The sequence below is a fragment of the Parasteatoda tepidariorum genome, chromosome 5 (genome assembly GCF_982258835.1).
Source record: "Parasteatoda tepidariorum strain Cologne lab strain chromosome 5, Ptep-v5.0, whole genome shotgun sequence".
Lineage (NCBI taxonomy): Eukaryota > Metazoa > Arthropoda > Arachnida > Araneae > Theridiidae > Parasteatoda > Parasteatoda tepidariorum.
Window position 1 is genome coordinate 101,704,948 of NC_141759.1, and position 27,052 is coordinate 101,731,999.

A 27,052-nucleotide genomic window follows, 5' to 3' on the forward strand; every position below is an offset into this window, starting at 1 on the left:
CAGAGGTGCCAACTATTATAATTTTTCCGTAATTGGGTATACTATAGCCTACGTCACAGGTTGTGTTATTCCTACTAAATTTAACCCATGAACGGCATTTTCTGCGAGCCTAACTTCAAGCCACGCAAGGGCGGGCATTGCCTGCTGAAATACAGCGCCTGGCAAGGCTTGAAGGAAAGGAACAGCTTGGGGCAGTAGAACTTCACTGATGTACCGGTTGCTGTTCAGATTACCAACAATTCGTAGTGATTGAGATTGCCCATGATATGCTATGGCACCCCAGACCATAACTCCGGAAATTCGACCACTGTGGCGTTTGATAGCGCACTCCGGAAGGTGGCATTCACCGTCATAGCATCTGACACGAATACGGCCATCATGGTCCCACAAATTAAAGCGGGATTCGCCAGAAAACACGACACGCTGCCAATCAGCACACTAGTCCCCATGCTGGTTGGCCCATTGCAGGCGCAGGCAGCGATGGTTTAGCGTGAGGGGGATCCTGCATAAAGGAGTCCTTGCGCGCAGTCCACGCTGCAGCAGACGTCTACGAATTGATGAAGCACACAATGAAACACCTGTAGCTATTGGCCACTGTGCTGCCAGTTGTTTAGAGGGACGGACCAAACCAAAATAAGCCACACCAAAATAAAGTACAGTGGGTGATCGGTTAAGGATCAAATCGGTCAACGAATACTTTCACGAAAGATTTTTGTGTTCGAATAACGAACACAAATTCGGATAATGAACAAAACGAATTCTGACGAACACTTCTCGGCCTGAAAAAAAATTTATATTAAACATTTATTATCATTTTGCATGCAAAATAAGATCACTGATAGGAGAAATGCTTAAAGCATGCTCAGTATTGATAATTTCTAAATGAAACTTGAATTAACAATGAATTTAAAGGTCATTCAATAATTATTATTGTTCACTGCGGGACCCCCCCCCCCTTATTTAGTGAGACATTAGTGTTTTCTGAAACTCGTCGCATTTATTTTTTTCTAAATTCAATTTATTTCATTACTACCACTTTAACTCAATCAGAAAGCCGCGCCCATTTGTTTACAAATGTTACTGGTTTTGTTGTCGATTTATAAAGTTTAATAATGTTTAATTACAGTTTCCTTTTACTGTGCGCTGCTATATTATTAATATTTTCTTATAATGTAATAGCGCAATTCGACTGGCAAATTCGTGATGGTTTTGATGATATCTCATCTCGAATGATTAAAGTTGGAGCTGGCAATTGTAAAGTTGTAGATAGAAATGCTTTGTTTTTACCTCCTGACTCAGTTACTCATATTCCCAATATTCGACAAATCGGTATTGATCCTGTTCTACCGAATAGAACAAATCTACTACAAATTCATAATATGGCTTTATCTAGGGCATTCTTTTACAGGTGAACGTTATTCTTGTTTTTTGAATTTATTTGCTAACTAATATGCTGTGAATGATTACATTTCATCATAAATTATATATTTCATGACTGTTTTTCATCTTCACTCTGTACGAGGAATCAGTATTTAGGGGTCTGTTCAGAAGAAATTTGGTTCCGTTAACGGACCCTTCACAAAATATCTTTTCATAAAAACAAACCCTTCACAAAATAATTTATCTTTTAATCGGACCCTTCACAAATTTGTTTATCTTCATTATTGTTTTGTTAATCGAATAAACCCTTCCCGGAGGGGAAAAAAAGAAAGATGGTTCGAAACGAACAAAGTTTCCTTAAGATTAAATTCCAAATGTAGTCTTCATTATATCTATGTAGTCTAAATTATTTTTACTTTTACAAACATCGTGTGCACATTCTTATTAAAAGATATGAGTTCTTATTAAATGACAATTAAAGGATTTTTTTTTTTTTGTAAATAAATAATTGATCAATTTTTATTTATTCATAAAATTAATTAATAGAATATTATGTAAATAAAAATTTCTTTTGGGCAATTTTTTAAATAAAATATTATAAATTTCAGAATTGTTTAAGTTTACTTAATGCGTAACACATTAAAAGTGATACATAACTAAGTTGTGTTATTTAAAATATGTCAATTGAGATTATTAAAAATGTGAGTGATTTTGTTTCCATTATCAGGGGTCTGTTTAGAAGAAATTTGGATCCGTTAACGGACCCTTCACAAAATATTAACTTAAAAACGGACCCTTCACAAAATATTTTAACTTAAAAACGGACCCTTCAAAAATTTGTTTATCTTCATTATTATTTTGTCAATCGAATAAACCCTTTCCAGGGCAGAAAACAGGAAAGATGGATGTAAACGAATTAAGTTTTGTCTTTTGCAGACTATTCTTCCATTATTCGTCCGAAATGAATATTCTGCGTTCAGCAGTATAGGCTAAATACCAAATATTTGTATGTTGCATCTCTAATTTAGAAGCAGCAATTGTTGTTTATTTTTTAAAATTTAATTTTTTTAATTATAATTTTACAGTGTTGAGCATTATCATGTATGTCTTTACAATTTAAAAACTCCTGGAAAAAGTTTTTTTTTGTTTCAATAACGGACCCTATTTGCACAAATTCATAAAAGCGGACCCTGATTGAAAGAATGTGAGTAATTTTTTCACAATTTCACGAAAAACGGACCTTTCACAAAATGTCTGGACAGACCCCTGATTATTCATCCGAAATGAATATTCTGTGTTGAGCAGTATAGGCTAAATACCAAATATTTGTATGTTGCATCTCTAATTTAGTAACAGCAATTGTTGAGCAGAATCTTGTAACTATTTGCAATTTAAAAACTTCTTGAAAAGGTTTTTAGCAATAACAGGACCCTATTTGCACAAATTCACAAAAGCAGGACCCTGGTTGAAAGAATGTGACTTAATGCTATTTTATATTCACAAATTATGAGTAGTTTTTTCACAATTTTACAAAAACAGGACCTTTCACAATCTGTCTGGACAGACTCCTGGTATTGATTCCTGCAAATTTAAAATAAGGTTTTATCTGTGCCATTCTTTTATAGGTTGAACTGTTATTATCATTATTTGTGTATAATTTTGGGGTGAGATTTCCGTTTTAAATCTGAAATCGACTCAAAGGCCGAAATACAATTAAATAACGTTATGGAGAAGAAATGATTAAAGTAGTTGTCGGATTTATTTTCTGGGTATAACTTATGTTTTTCCAGAGTATACATGAATTGCCGATACGATGCACGACTCGAGTGATGCATTGGCAAGTTCTTGACATGTAATAGATATTTAATGTTTTTAACAATGAATTAAACCATTTGATTGAAAAAAATTGCCAAATGCTTACCATCAGAAACCTTAGACATTGCATTTTTTAAACTATTTAAATACAGGGGTCTGTTTAGAAGAAATTTGGATCCGTTAACGGACCCTTCACAAAATATCTTTTCATAAAAACGGACCCTTCACAAATTTGTTTATCTTCATTATTGTTTTGTTAATCCAATAAACCCTTCCCAAGGCAGAAAACACGTAAGATGGATGTAAGCGAATTAAGTTTTGTGTTCGGCAGACGATTCTTCCATTATTCGTCCGAAATGAATATTCTGCGTTCAGCAGTATAGGCTAAATATCAAATGTTGCATCTCTAATTTAGAAGCAGCAATTGTTGTTTATTTTTGAAAATTTAATTTTTTTATTATAATTTTACAGTGCCGAGCATAATCTTGTATCTATTTACAATTTAAAAACTCCTTGAAAAAGTTTTTTGCAATAACCGGACCCTATTTGCACAAATTCATTAAAGCGGACCCTGGTTGAAAGATTGTGAGTGATTTTTTCACAACTTCACGAAAAACGGACCTGGACAGACCCCTGAAATATATTAAATTTATATATTTTTGAATATTAATTCCATATAATTTAGTTGAATGTAATTGATATTTTTGTTATAAAGCAGTTTAATTAAGGTCTTCTACCACGCGGCGATATTGTCGCAGTAGGTTATTGAGTTCTTACTGAAAGATTTTTCCTTTGGGGAAAAAAAATTTTGCTTTTCTTTTCTGCAGAAATTTTTGAAAGATTTTATCTTTTCTTCGGAATCATATTCAAAAGATGCCTTTCTCGCGCATCCTAATAGAAAAATAATACTCGTGATTTTTCTACTCTCATTTGAGAATAATGAAAAATAAAAAATAATGAAGTAAAAAACTTTTTAATCCTTTTCAGTTGAAATTATCGTACTATTTTTTTAATGCAGTTATTACTATTGATTTCAAGAAAGCTTTTAAAATCTGATATTTTTAATAAGATATTATTTATTACAACAACTGAGTCTCGAAATGAAAACACACATTTAGTAACCCCTTTTTGAAGAGTCCGATTCGTGTAATTTCTTAAAGTGTCCAAAACCTTGAACATTGGTAAAAGGTAAAAATGCTATATCTGTAACCATTGCACATATAATAATTACATATATTAATAAATATTTGATACTTTTTATACAATTTGCTTTAACTTATTAAAGGAAAATAATATAATTGGAAAAGATTTATAACTTTTGAAGCTCCACAATTCATTGAACAACAAGTCTTATCCCTTAAATATGAATAAATATCCATGTAATACTGATCAATTCTGTTTTTGCATAAGATAAATAAGGCAATGTTAAAAATAATAATAAACTTTTTTAATAAAACCAAAACTTTTTTTCATTTTGTTTCTTGTTCAAAAATTTACATTTAATTTTTCACAATATTTTTTTAAAAATTGTAACATAATTTGGGTCAAAAGGTTTTGGACAGGACGGTTTAAACCATTCTGTCCTAAACCTTGTCCACTCTGATTTCATAAACATAGTTTTAATTCTCTTTTCCAGTTTCATTCTTCAAAGAGCGGCTGATGACAATGAACCAGGATTCATGTATTATTTCCTGTCTGCAATATCTGATGTAGCAGCTAACAGATTCATAAATGCAAGCTCAATATATTTTTCACCCAACATGTCATTCACACCTTCTTACAAGGGATTTTTTAACAAAACCATGCCTCTCTTTGCACCTCGCGCATTTAGGTAATTGTGTTTAGTTTATTTGCTTAAGAATTCAAAATGTGTCTGCTTGCTATGCCCTTGACTAGTTTTAAATATTACTCGAACATACTTGCCAACTCTACTGGATTTTCTAATAAACTACTGCAGGATGCATAGCTTTTTTAAAAAGTGCTTAAGGGTGCTTATTTTTGATTTGCGTTTTTTAAAAGCCCTTAAAAGTGCTTTTGCTATTTAGGGTTTGTAAAACTTACTTAATTTTCTATCTTTTACAAAGATATTTTTTTCTTTGCCATGTTGATTGTTGTTCTAAATTACAAAAAAATGCATAATTTTTACATTTTTCTCTGCAATATTTATCAGAAACTAGTTATTTTATCATGACTATGTATTATAAAATAAAGAACTTGAAATGATAGAAAAAAATAATTTTTATTACTGTGCAGATCCTAATTGTGATTTTTTTTTGGAAAGTGATTAAAAGTATTTTTTGAGTGCTTATTTTTTGTTGTGAAATCTGGCTACGCACCCCATACTGGATTTTGAAAGTTTCTTCTCGTCTACTGGTTTTATAAAAATTCTCCTGGTTTTTATACATTTTAGAAAATCCCCTGAATATTTGAAAACCTGAACACAACGAGTTTTGTTTTCTTAAGAAATAAAAAAATTTTGAAATTTATGAATTACTAATTTGAGTCATCATTTTTAATGGGCTCAATTTGCACAGATACTATTCTAAATCTATTTTGTTTCTTGATCGCCTTTTCAACGGTTATTGCTACAAAATTCTGCAGTGTTTAAAAATAAAATAAAAAAACAATTTTTAATATGATAGTATGATGCGTGATTTTTAAATTTGAATAATCACTTTTCACAATATATATTTGCCAAAAAATTATTGATAAAAGGGAAAATTATTTAGAAAAGTATGTTTTTTTTAATAAAAAGTATTTTTTCAAGGAATTTTAGTAATTAAAATATTTAATTTTCTGTGAATATAGTAATTTTTTTTACATAAAATTTTATTGGTAGAACATTAATGTTTATATAAGAATCATATTTGCTACCAACTTGACTAAATGGTTCATGGTATATGGCAACTAAGTCATTTAATAAAATTTTAGTCATATTATTGAAAAACTTTTGTTCTTATTTAGGCAACTATTTTCATGCTTTAGGCTACTATTTTGTTCATTTTTTTCTGTGGCAACCCTGTATATGAGCTTGAAACTAATATGCTAATGTTTTTATCACAATATTTTAACCAATGTTTTTTTCTTATATAGATCTGATGATTTTAATGATCCTTTCCATCTGGAACGAATATCAACTTTGAATACCATAGAAGCAATAGATTTGGGTGCAGTACCAAACAATTCTTTAAGTATGAATTATACGCACTCACATTACAAGATTAATGATTGGTATTCATCCTGGTTACCTGATCTTACAAAGAGACAAGATTCAAAGACTACTTATTCAGTACAAATTACTCACGCTAATGGAACTAATGAGACATTTGTTTGGCACGGACCGCCTGGTAAAATTTATTCTTTTTTTCTTCTTCTCTAATCTAACAGGGTGTGTTGCATTTTTAAAAAGTGCTTAAAGGTGCTTATTTTTTATTTACATATTTTAAAGCCCTGGAAAGTGCTTTTTCTTTTACGGGGTTTGTAAATAGTGCTTAATTTTCTATCTTCAGGGATGAGATTTTTCAGCTTTTTAGCGGATTTCCGCTTTTTTCACTTTTATCTCTTAAATTTCAGCTTTTTTATCAAAAATTCAGATTTTCTAAAAATTTCATTTTTTTTTATAAGTATTCCGCTTTTTCAGAAAATTCACCGATTTTCAAAGAGAAACAGAAAATTCAAACTACATAGCTACCAATCCTTTCTCATTTTTACTTATTTTACCTATTTTCACCCCTTTTACACACAGCAGATAAGATTTTCCGAATTTTTTACCCGCCCTCCAGATAGATCCGATTTTCGTAGTTCAAACGACGCTACTTCTGACAAGCCTTTTAGAGGTCCCAAGCCTGGAATCTGCTAATATCTCGATTCTTATTCACACGATTTTAATATCAAACATAGCTTTTCATATTTGCATGTTGCGATTCTTATTCACGCAATTTGAATATTGTACGTTGCGATTCTTATTTACGAGATTTAAAATCCGATATTGTGATTCGTATTTACGTCTTTTTAAAAACCTATGTAGCGATTCATATTCACGCAAGTTTAAAATTCAATGTGTTGATTTGCTCATGCGGTTTATAATATCAAACATTGATTTTCATATTTATACGGGATTTTAAAATAAGGCATTGGGATTCGCATTCACGCATTCTAAAAGTTATGCAACATAATTCTTATTTATGCAATCTAAAAATTACGCATCATGATTCGTATTTACGCGATCTAAAAATTATGAATCGTGATTTGTATTTACGCGTTTTAAAAATTCTATATCCCAGTTTGTATTTTCTCATTTTCAAAATCGTATATCTAGTTTCATATTCATGTGATTTCAAAATCCATAATTGTTATTCATATTCACGCAATTTTAAGATCAACTATCGCGATTCTTGTAGGAAGTAAATTTTTTTTTAATTAGTTACTATAAAGGTGACTGTTTTTCTAACGACGATTATTAGTATATGTAAGTGTTACAACATCAGAGAAACTGGAAGGGAATATATTCAAAACTTACATTCTGTGCTTGCAAAGAAGAAAAAATAGGATTTGTCACAAGATGTTTGAAGATGGACTAGCGACTAAATATAGCAAACATAAAAGATATGGCAAACAAAAGCAATCATTTAAAAAGGGATTTAATTTTTAAAAAAATTTTGGGGAAAAAGATCATCAAAATTTTATTTATAATTGCTATTATTTATGCTATAAAATGCAAAATTCTTATCAAATAAAAAACAATTATCTAAACAGTTGCTGATTGTCATGTAATTTTTCTAACTAAAATAGCAATTTTTGTATGTTAAGGAGTTACTATATATTTCTACCTCACTGTTATTGATATGTTTCAGAGGGTCGGTCCATTGTTGAAAGTTTTTTTTTTCAATATAATTTAAAAAGTAATATTACTGATATATTTGCTATAAAGCACATAACAGTATTTATTAAAAGAAATGAAATATTAATGTATATTCTCAGTAGTTTTAATTTGCTAAACCAGGTAGCTTTTTAAGTAGTAATTGTCTCTTATGTGAACTGAGGAAAAATATAATTTCCAACTTTATTTTTTCAATTGATAATTTTTTTTCTCACTAGGTGTTAAGTATCAATGTAATCGTTTTTATAATAATAGATTAGTACACAATTGTATGTCAACACATTATTTATTACTTTAAACTGTCTGGAATTTATTATTAAAGGGTTGCGCTTGCGTAAAATTTACTATCATGGAAATTCAGCTTTTTTGCGTTTTGGCTAATCTCATCCCTGTATCTTTTAAAAATAAGATTTTTTTCTTTGTCTTGTTGATTGTTATCATAAAATAAAATGAATTCCTCTGCAATATTTATCCAAAACTAGTTATTTTATCACGATTATGTAAAGTTTTTGAAAATGTTTTTGCATTTGTTGATAAATTAAAAACTTTACACAATAGGAAAAAAAAATTATGATTTTTTTTTAGGAAAGTGATTAAAAATATTTTTTAGTGCTTAAAAGGTGCTTATTTTTTATTGAAAAAGCTGGCTACGCACCCTGCCTAAGTTTTGAAGAGATGGTTCAAATTTCTGTGAAAGATCTCTATTTATCATTTTATATCTTTTCTTTCAACTACACAAGGAACAGGATTTGTTGATTTAAATCCAATGAATTTTTTTTTAAAGTAATCGCAGATTTAGTTATTTACAAAGCAATATAATACGATATTGTTAAATTGTATATTGATTTTTTTAGGTTTTAATATTTATTGTAAACGTATTGTTATATAAATAAGTTGCAATGAGCAAAATTATGTTATTATGTGCTGAATAAAAGATTGTAGCACTTCATGTTTAAGAAAACTTAATTATTTATATTATATTAATTAGTAACATATTGAATATATTTAAAAAGCACGAACTACATTGGGTATATAAGAAAAACATAATTTCAGAAAGGTTAAAGAAGAAGCAAAATTACTCATCCTTTTTAAGTTGACCACTAAAGCAATACACAACGAATGGTCAACTTTTACATCCTTCACAGTAGTAATTTTAAATCTGTAGTATCATGATTTTTATTTATGAAATTTTATACATTTATGTAATTTCTGATAAATTATCAATTTAGCTGCCTCTGATAACCCTGGACCATTGAAATGGTTTAAACCTTATTTTGATTGTGAAAGATCCAATAAATGGATATTTGGAGCCACTGTTCCAATTCCAGATATTTTCCCAAGACATACACAATGGAGACATATTGAAATTCCTACGTAAGTGAATTTTATTTTGTTCAGTTATAAAAACTTTTTTCGATGCCATATTTTATATATGTCTTTCACATTTAATATTACCTCTTTTTAAGGTTTAATTCTTCACATGTATGGTTTATTAGTGTATAGTGTTGAAGTGTTATTATTTCTTATTTAAATTTTTTTTTAAATTAACACTTGGCATATTCTGACGGACAGTTTCTTGCGGGGTTAGCATAATTTAAATCTTTTGGTTGAAAAAAAATCAGTTATTTAAATTATCTAATCATTGAAATATTTTTTATACAGTATAATTTATCAATACATTCCTATGGTTCTGTATTGTTTTAAAGAAAAATCTGATTTTTATGATATTGAAAGGTTTTTCCAGAGAAATAATAAAATGTAGATAAATTTCTATTGGATGGTCTTATAGCTAAAAGTCTAATAACTAAATAACTTATGTTGTAACTAATAACTAACTGAAATAAACTAGTATCTCACAAAAAGAAACTAAATGTGGATAAAAATGTATCTAAAGTAATTTGCAGTTTTTAAACATATTTCAATTTTAATTTAATTCAATTTTACTTTATATTCAATAAACATGTTCCAATTAGTTTCATGTTTATTGAAATACAAAATATTTTTATAACTTATTAAATATATAGTTTGTAAAAATAAATAATGAAAAAATACTTTTTTCTCAAAAATAGTTAAAAATTAATTGTTTTTTTTATGGTCTTTGATCTAAACAATTTATCAGTTAATTGTTGGTTAGATTTCGAATTATTCATTAATTAGAAATGAAACTGACAAATTAGGTCTGTTGTAATCATATCATTTGTTCAGGTGTCGAATAGCTCGGTGGGGGGGAGGAGGAAGTAAGAGTTTGATTAGCATATTAATTATTTATTTATAACAATATTTACAGATATCAGTAATTGCATCATTCTTTACATCAGGCTCATTTTGCGCACACCTCTACGCTCTCTCACATTTGCAAAAACAGACACAGCAGTTGCGGCGCTGCGCCACCTGCCGGACATTAAGGGGAAAATTTTAACAGATCTTTTGTTGGTAAAAATTCACGAGGGTGTTACACTTGAACAAAGGCAGCTGTGATTTTAATGATTCAGTAAAAGTTTGTAGTGATTATCTAATAATTTTAACCTTTTCAAGCTTGAAGTTTTAATTACTCTAATTATATTGCTGTTTTTAAATAATATCAAGCGTTATTAATATATTCTAACAGAGTTTTGATTGGTAAAAATATAAAATCCAATTTTTTTTTCAAAATTTACCATTTTATTTATTTATTTTAAAAAAAAAAAAAACATTTATACTTTTTGGCTAACTTTGATTTATTGTTAAGAGCAATATATATGTTTAGACCTTTTAAAAATATTATTGTTAGCACCAATTTTTTTTTTCTTCATAAAATTTATGTGATTTTAATGTTGAGTGTGGAATTACTTTGAATTATCAATAAAATTCAATTGAATTTCAAATAATGAAAAATGTTCTATAAAGAATATATGCTCGGCTGCATTTTTAAGGGGGGGGAAATAAGATTCTGACTGTGTGACTAAACTAATAAAAAATTTTAAATTATTTTAAACTTTAAGTTTAAGTATTTGAATATTAATTATTATTTTATTTATTTGTGTACTTTTTATTTTTAGCATGTAATACATGAAATTATAAATTTTTGTATTTTTTTTTTTCCAGTTATGTTGCGGTTGCTGTTATGGAAGTCGATTTTGAAAGAATTGATATAAATCAATGTCCAACCGGAGAAGGAAATCCTCCACCTAATCGTTATGCTGGTACTGCCAGATGCAAAAATGAAACTACTGAGGTATACCATAATGCTTCAAAATATTATTACTGATATTTTTTTTTTCAGGAATGCCTCTACTTTTTTTTAGGAAAAATTGAGAATAAATAAATAGAGAAATGAAAGATGGACAAATTGACACACTATTTTTTTATGTATTTTAATTTTGTTTTTATTTATTTGTTTTAAACCTTATATGTATTCTATCATATCATTTCTATAATCTAATGACATGTTGTCTTGTCCATATAATACGAATTTTTAAAATAAAATGTATACTTCCATGAAGTGTATTTTTAAACTTCAAAAAAAAAAAATTTATATATTATTTATTCCATGTTTTAAAGTGTATGATAATTTATTGTTTGTTCTTTCCGTGCCTTGCTAATTGAGGTAAATATTCAAGTAAACTCTAATTAAATTCTTAATGTTTCCTCACAAAATTAAATAAATAAATGACTCTGTCAATCATTAACAGGAATCTATTTAAGTATGGCAAAGCGGAAAAAGTATCTGTAACAATTTACTTTTAATCTTATTAAAAAAAAACATTTTAAACTTATTTAACTTATCAAATCTGTTAGTTATCTTTTTAAATTTTCTACGTCAATGAATATATTTGGAGGTACTTTTATTCTTTATTATCCCTAAGAAAATATAACAGCAAGCTATCTTTTAATGAATCATATGAGCAAAAATGTGTCATTACATAATTGTGATAAAAATTTTGTCATAAATGTTTAGATTTAAACATTTTATTGTAATTAGTCTTTAATAATTACTTTCAATTTGACCCCATTTTAGCACCTTTTTTGGGGTGCAATTCGGCTATACTGCATTGACCCCACTGAGCAGAGAGCCATGCTGCAACGTGCATGTTATTTACCTGATGTTATTTCAGTGCTCGTAACATACACACACACAGATATATATATATGGAGATTTTGGAAATATTATAAGTAAAAATTCAATTTAGGATAGTTAAATTCTTCATAATTTAATTTATTATTTGCCTCGTTAAACAGTGGTAGAAACCTGAGTTTATGTTTTCCATTTGATTAGCGTTGCAAAACTTACCAAGCGGGATATCCTAAAATCAGGGGTATAAAAAATTTTCAAAATTTGACATGAGATTAATTACTAGAAAAAATGTTAATTATGCATGTTTTTTTGTTTTTAGTTACAATTATAACAATGTCCCTGTCAATACTTACTTACTATTGTTTCTAAATAGCAATATCCCTGTCAACACTTACTATTGTTTGCACGTAAAAATATCCCTGTCAATACTTACCATTGCTTGCAAATTTGCTTAATGGTTTATATTTATCAAATGTTTCAGAGATTTTATGCTTTTAAACTCTTGATTAGTTGTGCGTATATCCTCCGATATTTTTTGCTCTTCTTAGCTTTCTATACAGTCATTGAAAGCAGGCATTATGTCATATAGTGAAGAAATTGAAAATTAATATAATGTGTGTTGCTGTCAATATCTGTATTGTAATGTACCAAGCATATTTTAACAAAACAGAGCTCATAACAGAATTTTTTAATAAATGTCTCAAGCTATGGTTAGATATCTTGATTGAGTTAAGCATAATCTATTTTTTTTTTCCCCCTTCTGATTTTCTTTTCAGAGATATTTTATTATTCCTTATTTAAGAATTTGTTTGGTATTTGCCCTTATTACACAGGCTGCATAGCGTTTTTAAAAAGTGCTTAAAGATACTTTTTTTGATTTTCGTTCTTTAAAAGCCCTTAAAGGTGCTTTTTTAATTGGGTGTTTTTACAAAATTCATAATTTTCCCTTTTTCAAAATGAGATGTTTTTTTCTTTACCATGTTGATTTTCGCCACTAATTATGCAAAACGACATTGTTTACATTGTCTTATTCATACAAAACTGAAAAATGAACTTGGAGTGCAGATGGCTTCAAAACTATTTATTTTTTTTTTTTTTTGTAATAACTTGCTTTGGGGAAAAAAGAAAGTAAAATAGAAGTAAATTGAAAGTGATTTTACATATAAATGAATATGATTGTTAAGTGTTTTTTTTTATAAGATAATTGTTTTTGTATTTTTATTCTCAATAATTAAACAAGTTAAGGGATTGGATAAATTGCAATTTGATGCATTTTTATTTATAATTACTGCATATTTTCACACCACCAAAATTTGGCTTTTTAACGGTAATTTTTAAAAGGAAAAGAGTTTTACATTAAAATAATTCAAGGACGTAAGTTGATGGAACGCTTGTCATTTTACATATATGTTAATTTAAAATTACTTTATATTTATAATAGCTGATAACTATCCTTAGGCCAAAATTTTGAGTTTTTGACAATTTTCAAGAACTATGCCAATAATGTTTTTTTTTGGCATGGCAATTAAAATCGTCAATTGTCAAAATTTTCCAACCTTTCTTAATTATGGATTTTTTTGTAGAAAAATTTGGCTAACCACCTTGTTATAACTCTATTTCATAATTAGTTATTAATTAAAAACAAAATCATAAAAATGGTGTCTTTTTTTTATAGTGTGAACCCATTCATGGGTTTGGGTTTCGTCGTGGTGGATACCAGTGCCGCTGTTTACCAGGCTTTCGCTTACCAAAAGTCCTCAGAAATCCTTTCCTGGGTGAAGTTGTGGAGAGAGCACCCTACGATCAATACCGCAAAGGATTTCACTGTGAAAGAATAAATTGTAATTATTTTTAATATTTTTCCAATTATTTTTATCATAACCATCTATACTGATTAGAAAAACAATGTAATTTGTTCATTTTTGAAACATTCTTATCAATTTAATCACTTTTCACTCTTTTCAAATTTTAACTTATCATTTCTGAAATTTTTCTTAATAAAAATAGTGGTGAGAATGCTTTGTGAAAAATATCTCAAAGGTTTAACTGTAAAAAAAATAATTTATAATTATTTATTATTTAACATTTTCCTATATCAATTATGTAATTCTTTTTATACTAATATATACTGACACTAAAAGCAATGTAATGTAACATTTTTAAAACATTCTTCATTTTTTTTTTTTTTTTTTTTTTTTGTTAAATTAGTGGAGAGTGCTTTATATGACCGATATTGCTAAGAATTAAACTGCAAATCATGTTCAGTTTGGTAGTTTAAAAGTTTTTTTCCCCTTGAAAAGCTTATTTAAAATATCATTGCATCTTTGTCTTGTAATTTATTGCTTACTACTTACCTGTTTAAAATAAAAATGTTACTCCGAAGGTTTTTAAACTATGCAAAGAAAAAAATATTGTAAAATAATAATAATATCTAATCATCCTATTAAAGTGGAATGTACAAAACTTATTAATGATATACTTTTTTTTAGTCAAGATTTCTACAAAGATAAAAAATTCATAAAATTAAATTTGATTTTGATTAAAAGGAAAAGTCAGGTAATATTTTACTTCTAGCAAAAACCCATAGATTTCTTGCAACAAACCTAGAAAGTAACCAATTTTAAAAATAATTAGTTACAATAAGGTGCCAAAGTAGTTGATAGTAAATAAATATGCAATTATTTTTTGTAAGAATTTCATTTGCAACTTGGTTAATTTTTTATCTATTAAAATTGTAAAATAAGTGTATAAAAATACTTAGTATTAATTGCTTGTTTTTTTTTTGTTTTTGTTTTTTTTTTTAATTTACTCATATTTACTGTTCAACAATACTGTTCATTTGGCTTGTAATAACTTTTTGAGAAAAATTAAGCCTTCTTACTTATAAATTAATTTTGTTTCACCAAAAAGATGTATAATGGTTGTATTAAACTATATTATGTTGTACGATTTTATTTTCTTACACTTTATATTGAATTATAATTTATATACAGTATTCTCTTGATATCTCAAAGTTGAAGGGGCACTAAAAAAGTTTCGAGATAGCGAGTTTTCGAGATAACAAGTTCAGAACTAAATATGTTCTAAAAGGTAGAAAAATATATTCTAAAATATTACTCTAAAAAGTAGAGTAATTAAAAATATGAATATCTACTCTGTGTAATGATAGTTGACTATAAGTCTAAATACAACAATGATAATTTTATTTTTAAAAGTAGGACAAAAATAATTATGCTTTAAATGGAAAAGGATTGGTCTACATTGAACTTACATTGTGATTTTTGCGAAAAAAATTCATTTTCTATTTTGAAAACAATTCGGCATGGCAAGGTTTTGAGAAGAAACCCTTTGACATAGAAATTCATATTAAAATTTGATGGATATGTGAAGCTGAGGGGAAAAATATATTGACATAACAAGGTTTTCGAAATATTGAGAGTATACTGTACTTATGTATTATAAAATTTCACATTTAACCTTCTGTATGTAACTTAATGGTTCACTTTCTTTTGAAATGTAATATTTGGCATATTTTCTATCAGTTTAATAAGTTTCATTGCTTATTAAATAAAAAATTATGTTACCCATTGGCAAAATATGTCTTGTTTTGGGTTTTATGGCGTGCACACTTTATTTGTCGTCATTGCACGTGTTGCTATATTGACCGCTGCTGTTTGATATTTTTTTTAAATTCTTTTTTTTTTTTTCGCCAGCAGTCATTCTTAATGTAGTTACATAATAATTTGAAGTATTTTTATATTCTTTTTATCATTAACTTATAATTACTTTCTTGACGGTGATTTTAATATAAATATGAATACTGAAGAAAGAAAAGTATTTTGTGATGTCTTGAGACACGTATATAGCCAGGATCTGAAAACCAATCTGACGACAAACATCAATTGAGGCAGTTTATGCAACCCATGATTTGAAATGTTGTGGTGTTTATCGGAGTCAAACCACACAAAAAAAAGCATTTGATAAATGAGTAACCAGTGATCGTAATGAAGCAATCACAATTTTTTTAAATTTCTTTTGAAATATTTTAGTGTATTGTCCAATAAAATGGAGTATGGAATTTTGTTCTTCATATTCATTGAAAACCTGGAAAAATCAGAAAATTTTTCAGTGATCAGAAATTATTTCTGAATATTCAGTGAAAATTAATGAATATTTTGTGAACTAAATTATGAATTAACCAATATTTACTTTTTTAAATTTGAGAAGTAAATACTTTGGCACCAATAAATTGAAATATATATATATTTTTTAGATATGATGGTCATGACACAAAATGTTGAGAGGTTATCAGAAGTTGAAAGATGGAAATTCATCAATCGTCAGTCTATGTTTTTTGATGTTGGCAACATGACTGGAAGCAGAATTGATCCATTGGTTGTCGTGGATTATGTTCGAACTGGAGTAAGCTATAATATAATATAATCTCACTCTATAAATTTGAATTTGAACACCCTTTAAAAAAGAAATTTTCGCTGTCCCTTAAAATGATCTTATTTTCTTTGCCCTTTAATATAACCTCAAAATCTTTACTTTCATTTTTAAAAAAATATTTTAATTCTTATGAAGTCTAAAAAGATTAAATAACTGCATGTAACATAAGTTACTCCAAAACATATTGTCAGCTACTGTGTACATAAAGCACTAGTTTTCCGTAAGCATTTTAAGTAAAAACAGTAAAGGAACACTTGTTCCTTCACTGGTTTTTCATTGTTTGGTGATCCAGTGAATAAACACCCCCTTATCTCAGTACTTTATTATGTTATGATGCTTAAAAAAAAAAAAACGTAACTTCAATAACTATATTTTGAATTCTCTTTTTTACAGTGAGAAAAATAAAACTATAACATGCAATTAATTCCACTTCAAACATATAAATACAAACACTCACCTTATAACTTTTTCAAAGAAACAAGGTGTTGCAGAGATAATAACAAATTCAAAAATTTTTCCAGAAAAGTTTATTTGACCAGATAATCCAAAACATTGCTAGATGACTTCCCATTGTTTGGCAGTAAGCTATTGTTACCAATCAATCTAAAGGAAAAGTTTCAAATTCTTATTTTTAATCGATATGTATGAAATGTTCCTTCACTGGTTGGTTTACCCTACCTAATTGGAAGTAGGATTGTTGAGGTTTCCCATTAGTTTTACTTGTTTTTTATATTTATTGCGTTATTCTACTTAACAACTTCAAAATTTAATCATTTTGCTTATTTTTGTGCTTTTTTTAAAAAAAAAAACACATTTTCAGTACAATCCAGTGTTTGTTTTTAATTTACGCAGTAGCGTAAACTATTGGGCAAAATTAGTTTTAAATGTGATAAAAAAATCGTCTGCAGGTTAAAAATTCACCCCATTTATATTTTATTATTATCTTTGTAGTAAAAAAATATTTTTTCTTCGAATTTTTTATTCATTTCAGAAATGAACCTTATAGTCTCTACCATATTTTGATAATTTTACCTATTTTGTTAATATTGCTGATACTGCAGTTATACTGAAATACAGCTTTTTTTTTCCACATGTCACTTGTGTCAAATGTGACAGAGTTATCTATTTAAGAACTTTTAACTTTAATTTTGTAAAAAAAGATTTCAGTAGAATTTGTCGATTATTTTTTATTTCTTTTTCTTTATAGCTGAAGTTTGTTTTATTTTCAGGTAACAAAATTTCAATTAAAAAAGAAAGTCTGTAAAATAGGAAAATTGAAAAAATTATTTTTATGGAGACTGAAAATATATTTTCATTTTTTTCCCCCTCGGAAAAATTTTCGGGTAAATGAATTTAATTCTGAAAAATCTATGCAAAAATATCTTTTTAGTCAAATTTAGTATTCGTTTTTAATTTTTTTTTCTTCAAGACAAAAGTTTGTTTTTATTTCAGGTAATAAAATTTAATTGTGAAAAAATCTGCCTTTAAAACGCTGATTTATTGTTCTGAAGGTTTTTTTATAATCATTTAAAATTTTCAATTTTTGCGATAGGTGCCACATATTTAAAAACTTGTTCGCTCTGAAAAATGCTATAACTGGCCAATAACAAAATTTCCTCATTTTACCCTGAAGCATAAATTCTGCTTTAGCAAGAAGAAAATAAAAGGCAGAAGTCTGCTGGACTACTTTTTTTTCTTCTAATGTCGCTTGTGTTAAATTTAGCAGGGTTATCTTTTTATTTAAGAACTCATAACTTTAATTTCGTATAAATATATATTTTTTTTTCAGTACATTTATCAATTAATCGATTTTTTTTTCTCCTTAGTTGTAATTTGGTAAAAAAAATTTCTTTATAAAAAAAAGTCTGTAAAGACATAAAAACTAAAAATATTATTTTTGTTTAGACTGAAAATATATTTTCATTCTCAATTTCCTCCCCTTCGAGTAAAAAAAAATTTTATTCTGAAAGAAACCTATAAAAATATCTTTTTTTACTAAAGTTTTAATTTTTATTTCTCTTCAAGACTAAAATTTGTTTTTATTTCAGGTAACAAAATTCAATTGTGAAAAAATCCGTCTTCAAAACCCTGATTTATTGTTCTTAAGGGGTGACATAGCGTATGGAAAAGAAATCCAGCTGGAAAATGAAGCTCGGATGGCGTTACGCTTAGCCAACTTTATATCATCCTTTTTACAAATAGTGGATCCCAATGATTTATTTGCAGAGTTCCGAGTGCCCGACAGACCACTGACTGAAGATCAAGTCATCGGAGAAGCACTCTCTGCTGTAATCGGCAATGAAAAAATACAAGGGTGTGGCATTTATTTTGACAGAAACCAATTCATCAACCGTACCCTTTTTGCTCCATATGCTTTCCGTAAAGCAAAGAATACCCGTAGCTTTTTTGTTGAAGATTTAGCACGGAATGAGGAAAAGGACAGCTACTTAAAAAAAGATTGGTTTAAGAAGTTAAAAATCCAGTGGGCTGCAAATACCGATAATTTGGAAACTTACACGACAAAAATGAAGATCCGCTACAATTCGTCTGGACTTTATAACATCCAGTATGATCGATATCCACTACAGTACAAAGCTGCAGAGATGAAGCATGGCTACTGGTCTGTCCCTTATTTTGATTGCGGTGGCATCCATAACCAGTGGCTGTTAACTTTTGCCGCTCCATTTTTCGGATGGGATAAAATTAAAAGCAGGTTGGAGTTTAAGTAAGTAATTTTCCAACACAATCAAACCTCATTATTGTAAATTACATGCACAATATCAAAAATCCAAAAATAATAATAATACATGGTGTGTAGTGTTTTTAAAAAGTGCTTAAGGGTGCTTATTTCGGATTTTATTTTTAAAGCCCTTTAAAGGTGTTTTTTTTATTGAGTGTTTTTAAAAAGTGCTTAATTTTCTCTTTTCAAAAATGAGGTTTTTTTCTTTACCATGTCAATTTTTGTCGCGCTTTAAGCAAAAGCGTGTTTTCACGTTGTTCTATTTAACATCTCATTCTAACAATGCATTTTTGCGTACCGTCGGTCCTTAGTGTATGAAGGCGCTGATCATTTTACATGTTTGAGGAAATACTTGTGAGACTGCATGTGCATATACTGAGCAGGGTTAGGTGAGATTCTTGCTCTCTCGTGTGCAACTCGGCTGCATTTTGCAAGATATTCTCAATTTCAGACTTCATTTTCCACCCTCTGGAATCGAACCGAAAAATTTCGCGATCTTTTATAATGGCTAGTTGAAAGAGTTCTTTGTCAGAAACTAGTTATTTTATCATGATCATGTATGGTCTTTCAAGATTATTTTGCATTTTATTAATGTATATAAAAAGTACTTAAAAGGTGCTTATTTTTCGTAGAAAGATTTAGCTACGTACCCTGTAATAACTTCTTTACTTAAACTGATAAAGGTTTTGAGAATGATATAAAATGTCTCAATACAAAATAGAGGTTCACAATAAATTAACTTTATTTATATCAATTAACTAAATAAAAATAATTTAACTTGACTTTTTGTTAATCCAGTATAGCAAGCCACATATTTTTTTTTTTACCAGTTCCTTTACTTTTATTTTAGTTCTAAGCGATATTGTACTAAAATTTTATTAGAGTGCAAGTCATGGCATCACAAGAGGGAGATTAAATATTTAAATTATCGAAAATAATTACTTAGATTTATTTTATTGTAACTTGTATAATTTATCTACATTTACCTAAAAACAATTCTAAATATTTTTATTTGCTCCTGTATTTTTACTTTTTCTTGTTTTAAAATTAAAGTTGTAATATACAGGATCTTCAATATTTATTAGTAAAACTTTTTTATTCAACTGCTTTAAAAAGGTTTCCATACTGAATGATTGTTTTTTTTACCTTACCTGGTATCAGCTGTAAAGAAATAAAATGTAACTGCAGTTTAAATCAAAATTTAGGTTTTCATAGGTAGTTAATTTTGCAATTGGCTAATTATATTTATCTAAAACAATTATCTTCAAACTTAACACATTAGCATATTTAGCCTTTAATTTGTTAATATCATTAAAGTTTTAGAACCGCATTCCACCTCACCGAAAAGTACCCCTGTACCCCTGGTCCTAGATTCAATAAATTTCTTTAATTTGTTCATAGTAGGTGTAGAGTTATGGGGATCATCAGATCGTAGACTTCTTTGCACCCTTGCCTTGTAATGTTAACTTTTTTGCAAATTAATAATTCAAGCATCTTCTCATGATATTCTCATCCTTATTGCAGGATAAGAAATTATTCATAAATGCTATTGAGAATATTTTAAGAAACTATTTTAAACTTATCAAAAATTTAAAAAAAAAAAAAAAAAAGAAATTGGCAAAAAAAATTTTTTGAAATGAAGGGCTAAGAAGAAATAAATTAAAAATGTTAAAAGTTTAAAAAAAAAAAAAGTTAAACTAAAAATTTTAAATCTTTTTCTATTAATTTTTTTTTTCTTCCATTATCAGTATTGTAAATGCATGGCTAATTCAGATTTTTTCATGCCATCAAGGTTCAAGATTGTATTTTTAAACTTACACTTATTTGTTTATTCTTTTATCTAGATGCTTAAAAATACACTAATTTTAATGAAGTATATTAATAATACTCATAATTTTAACACAATTAAAAATTATTTTCAGGGTTCAGCAATAGCAAATACATTGTTAATACATTGTTGTCCTGTTTCCCAATTTTTATAAATTATGTCTTATTTTTACAACTAAGGGCAAAATAAATTATCTTATTGGCTTGCTTTTTCTAAAGTATTTATTTCTTTTGTTACTAATTTATTTGTTTTAAAATTAAGTTCAAAAGTATCTCTTTTCTCTTTCAAATTTTTATTTTGTGTAATTAACTTTGAGACATTAACTATATAAAGAGTTTTTTATGTCTGTGTTAAATTTTACATTGAATGTAAAATTAATACAATTACATGAAATAATTAATACATTGGCAACTGTATAACTTTGTACATTGATAATTAGCTTTATATGAAGAAAAAAAAATTCTTGTTGCAATTTCAGAAGGAGAAGTACAAAAGATTCTGAAAGAAAAAAGTAAAATAAACATGCAAAAATGCTTCAAATTTCTTACAATAAGGAAAATTTTTTTTGCTCCAGGCATTAAATATTGTCCCTTACACTTATATTCTAATTTACTAATCTACGACGATTAGTTAATTAATTTAAATGCTTATGACTATACTTTTATGAAACTTTATTTAATTTTAATTCCATTGTTGTTGCTACTTTATACTGACACAATTTTTCATCTGTAGTTCAAGTGAAAATATAAAATTAAAAGGAAAATAAACTTATATAAATTGCACCCTGAGCTATCAGGGTGCAATTTATATTTATTTTCAGTCAAAATATCTCATTTGTTTGCTTTCTCTTGTAACAAAAATTAAGTTTGATGGTAATCTATTATTCTTTCTTTTTTTACAGGGGTGTTGTTGCTGTAAACATGAAGTTAGAAGAATTAGATATTAATCAATGTGATGATGATATGCATTATGTTCAGAATGCATTTAAAGGCACTCATAAATGTGATCGTAGATCATCAAGAGTAAGAAACTTTTTCTTATAAATTTCCTTCTTACCAAAATATAATTTTTAAGTACTCTGTAGGGGTAAAATTTTATCGCGAATCCAAAGGACTGGTAATTAAAAGGTATTACTAGTCCATTCGCAATTTTTTACTGCTCCTTTTTGTGTATATATATATATTTTTTTAAAAAGTTAATTAATTGAATTTTAATTAAAAATTACTCTACAGATAATGTGTAATGTCAATTATCTTATTTTGTGACAATAACTCTGACCAAAATATGAAATCAAAAAACCAAAACCATCGTATCATATGTTTACATATATTGTTGTTACAGGGGACCATTAATAATTATTTTACAGTGGTCCAAGTCAAGTTTTAGTGGTCTCAGACCAATGGACCACTGTTAATTATGAGTCCTTCTCTGATAAAATGCAGTAAGAAAAAGTGAAATTCTAAATAAAGAAATCAATGATTATTCGGAGGGGGGGGGGAGATACTTAAAAAGTTTTAAAATAATGTAACTTAGAGATATATTTTTTTTAAAAAATAAAGGTTTAATTAATACATACAGTGTTTGTGTTCTTTGAGGCATTCATTATGAATATAAAATAGGATTCATGAATTCAAATTTGCATAGATTTATGAAGTTTAAATTTTAATCAGTAAACTTGCATTGTATTTTTTAAAATTGTTATTCAAAAGATATGTAGGATTTTTAAGGGCTATGCTTAAAAATCTATAGTTTATAGGTGTCCCAACAAAGACTGATGATTTAAATAATCATTTTTTTTTTCAAAAATAAAAATAATTGAAGGAAATAAAAATTTATGGTTTGCTGCTTTCTGCTTAAGAAACAAAAACGTTTAATTTCACCTAGATTTAAAATTAGCTATTAAATTCCTGATCAGATGGCATTGTTGATGGAGAAAAACTATTGAACCATATTTTTTGTTGCATATCTGGAATTTCCAACAAAATCTATTATGTTAAAATGCATTTGTTAACTTCAGCCTCACACTTCACCACTTTGTTACTATTCTGAAAACCTTGTCACTAATGTCATCTATTGGCAAATCTTTTGACAAAATTTGAAACTTGCCAGTAATAAATCTCTTGTTTGTGCAGCAAATTGCTGCTAACTGTACATTTCTATCTCTTTCAATTTATAAATTGTTTGTAGTTTTTTAGTCAACTAATATGTATGTTATCAGGGGTCTGTCCCTGCCGAATTTACTACTGTTTAGCAGTACCTTCACAAATTCAACTTTAGGAAAAACGGTAGTTTCACAAAATACTTTTTCTTGAAATTTTATTTTTGCATCCCTTAAGAAACAATAAATCCATATTTTTGTGTTGATTTTTTAATATAATTTTTAATTTTTCACAAATTATGTCTAAATTTTCACAAAATAAGTACCTTTCAGAAAAACCTAGACAGACCCCTGGTTATATTTACTCAAGAGTTTCATTGCATTGTTAAAATTTTATTCATCCTATTAAAATTAATTTTCAGTGTGTTCCTATTCTGGGCCGAGGCTTTGACACTGGTGGATATAAGTGTCAGTGCAACCAAGGCTATGAATATCCCTATAATGATTACATCACATACTTTGATGGACAAATCACTGAAGCTGAATTTGAGAAGCTTTTGAAGAACTTTCCCAGCCGATTTGATACTCTCAAGTGCCGAATTGCTGGTGCCTCGGCTGTAACAGCCCATTTAGTCTTTGTTTTAATGGGTTTGTTGCTGCATCGATTTATAGTTCATATGCTGTGAGAAAAGTATGTTCGTAAGAAATATACTCTTATTGTATTAAGAATCTCCATTTTACATGAACTAAGTTTGGCACTCTATTAGATCACAATCGAAGAGTTTGCTCCAAAATAATTTGCATAAAATAGTTGACCTTTTCAAACTACTTTTAACTACTTTTAGTTTTTCTTAAAAACGATATATTTTAACAAAAACAAATTGCTGTAGGTACATTAAAAATTATCATTTTTATCAAAAGGTTTTCACCTTTCATACCATGATATTTTAGAGTTTTTAATTGCTCATAATTTTAATTCAGGGGTAATTTTAATTTCAGGGATTGTTGATTTTTTTAATAAATCAAAAAATTATGTTATTTTTGTTATATGCATTCAAAATCTTCCTACAAAAGATTTTACAAATTGAGTTTTACATTCCATTATATTGAATTTTATCAAAAGAAGTAGCTCAAAATATGATTCAAAATTACTTAGCAATTATATCAAATAAATTGCAAACTATTGACAATTATCTGTTTTAGACAATGCTTTTATTCCTAAATTAAACTATTTTTAATGTTGTTAGTGTATTATAACATATAAAAATGTTAATTGTTGGCACTTAAAATTTAGTTATTTTGATTTTTAAATAATTCACGTAGGTTGCTGCATAGCAGTTATGTAATTTTTAATTTTATAGTATAGTGTATTTTTGGGTATTGTTGCATTTATGTTATACAAATGTTGTATTTTTGTGTGTAATTTTATATTATTTCTCGGTGATTTAGTTACATTCCTCTTTTTTTCTAAATGAATCAAAATTATTGTTTTTATCATGTTTTTAGATATTTGTTTACTTTTAGATCTGCTATTGTTTCAAGTCCTCTACTTTTTTTGCATTAATAAGTACCGTTATAGTCATTTGTTTTGAGCAAAATATGTTTCTCAGAATCGATATTTTATTATAAACCTCTTTAAAATATGATCTCTTGTTATAAAATTTGGTTAGATAAAAAAAATTTAAAAAATTGTGTAAATTTAAAACAAAAACTTGTTGATTTTCTTTTCTTTTTTAAAAAAATGTACAACCTGGTTGCTTTATTGCATACCAAATTTCTCCCATGTGTGATTCCCTGTGCAATGATTAATTGTCATTGACAGTTGTAATACAACCTGGTTGCTTTATTGCATACCAAATTTCTCCCATGTGTGATTCCCTGTGCAATGATTAATTGTCATTGACAGTTGGTACTTTTTACCAACTTATCCCTGTAGTGTGGCTATACAAGATTTAAAAATTAATTTCAAATCGTAATATGTTTATGATTTTTTTCTTTAAGTTAACTAATTTCTTTTTATAATTGTTTAAAATTATAAACTTGTGTGTGTTATTATATTTAATTCTGCAAGGAAACATCTAATATATATCTATGGTGACTATAACATAGCAATGGGATTTCCCTAGGAATAAAAAAGGGCAGGGTGCTGCCTCTCAGAAAAAAACATTTTTATTTGTAATGTAATTTTTTATGTGTATATTTCGAAAAAATGTTTCTCCCTCATTACCAGAATAAGAGAAAAATTTGTAATTTATAAAAATAATCAAAGACGTGCCAATAGATAATCTCTGAACATAAATTTCTTTCCAAAAAAAAAAATTTTTTTTTTAAATGAAATTTGAATAAAAAGGCAGTGTTTTTAAGGGCTGAGCAGCTTATTTTTACAAAAAAGATGCCTTTATAAGGATCAAAGGACAGGCAGGAACACTTGGGGAGAATACTGCTATAGTTCAAGTAGTACCAGGAATTTTATCAATCTGTAAAAAATCAGGAAATTTTACCTGCAAGTCATGGAAAGGGGCTTAATTTGGGTTAGAGAAAACATAAAATTCTCTTTTTTTTTTCATTTATTTTCATAATGTTTATTTAAATTCAGATAGAAATTCCGTGATACTTGATTTTAGTTCCATTTATATCCAGGGTTTTCACTGAGTCCTTTTAATTGGGTTTTACAAAATGGGTCTCAAAAATTGAAAATTTGTAAAACAATTTGAAATAAGGCATTGTGGTAATTATTACAAAAAATCTGCTTTAAATCAATTGAAGATCAAACTTAAAACGCAAAATTTATTAGTTTGGATAATTTTTAGCACAAAAATTTTAACCTTTTTTTTTGTGTGTGCATATCCTGCAATTCAATTTCCCTGTATTTGATATAATATGCTTAAGCATTCCAACGATAACTGTGATATCAATATAAAGATATCAACTAGCAGCTTTTTTTGCTTCTTTAATGTATTTATGTTTATAAAATTGTATTAAAATTTTACCACTTTTAAAAATGTTGCAGCATTAAAGATATTTATTTTCAATATGAAGGAAACTCTATTTTATTTATGCTTAAAAAATCCTTACATAATTTTTTTTTAACATTTATTTTTACTGATAATAATCGCAGCTACCAGTTTATCACTTAATATGTCATAAATTGAAACAGCTGACAGACTTTAAATGTTAATCATAGAATTGAAAAAGTGTTTCTGTGTTTATAGCGTTTCTAGTAATTGAAATATTTTTTATAACTGTTTTTATATATGTTGTAAAAGTGTGTTTTTATTTTATTATTTCATCATTTATCAGGTATTCTGTCCTGATGATATGCAATTTTAATCAAAAATTACCCCTTGTGCAACTGTTGAAAATATTAGTTATTATTTCTTTTTGTAGTTTTTAAAACATTCTAATTGTATGAAATTTGTTAAAAATCAGTTTAGAAAAAAAATCAGAAATTTTTTTGTTCTATTACTGTGGTCCTCCTGATATTTATAATATATATTTAAAATTATCTTTATATCTGCGTTTTATTTTATCATTTTTTTCCAATCTGGACATAGGTATTTTAATCAAAATTTCCCTTTTGTGCAATCATACAAAATTTTATTTATATTTATTTTTGCTGCTTTTATGCATTCCAATACAGAAAAATTTGTAAGAAAAAAAAATTTCAGAAAAATCGGGGATATTTTTTTTCAGTGCTTGTAATTACTCTGGTATTTAAAATATATAACTATTTTTTATATCTGTAATAAGAAAGGGTTTTTACTTTTGTATTTCATAATTTGTCATCTTTTTTTTGTCATGAACAC

At 27.5% G+C, this 27,052-nt stretch overlaps 1 protein-coding gene across 1 annotated transcript; it reads left to right on the forward strand.

Moving 5' to 3' along the window:
* The first annotated feature begins 1,023 nt into the window (after positions 1-1,023).
* Positions 1,024-25,640, forward strand: LOC107441074 (uncharacterized). Its single transcript, XM_043053444.3, has 10 exons — positions 1,024-1,408; positions 4,832-5,026; positions 6,289-6,542; positions 9,304-9,448; positions 11,159-11,288; positions 13,804-13,969; positions 16,402-16,550; positions 18,629-19,305; positions 22,050-22,170; positions 23,669-25,640. The coding sequence occupies exons 1-10, from the start codon at positions 1,113-1,115 to the stop codon at positions 23,930-23,932; spliced, it is 2,397 nt and encodes a 798-aa protein (XP_042909378.2). The 5' UTR covers positions 1,024-1,112; the 3' UTR covers positions 23,933-25,640.
* Positions 25,641-27,052: the final 1,412 nt, after the last annotated feature.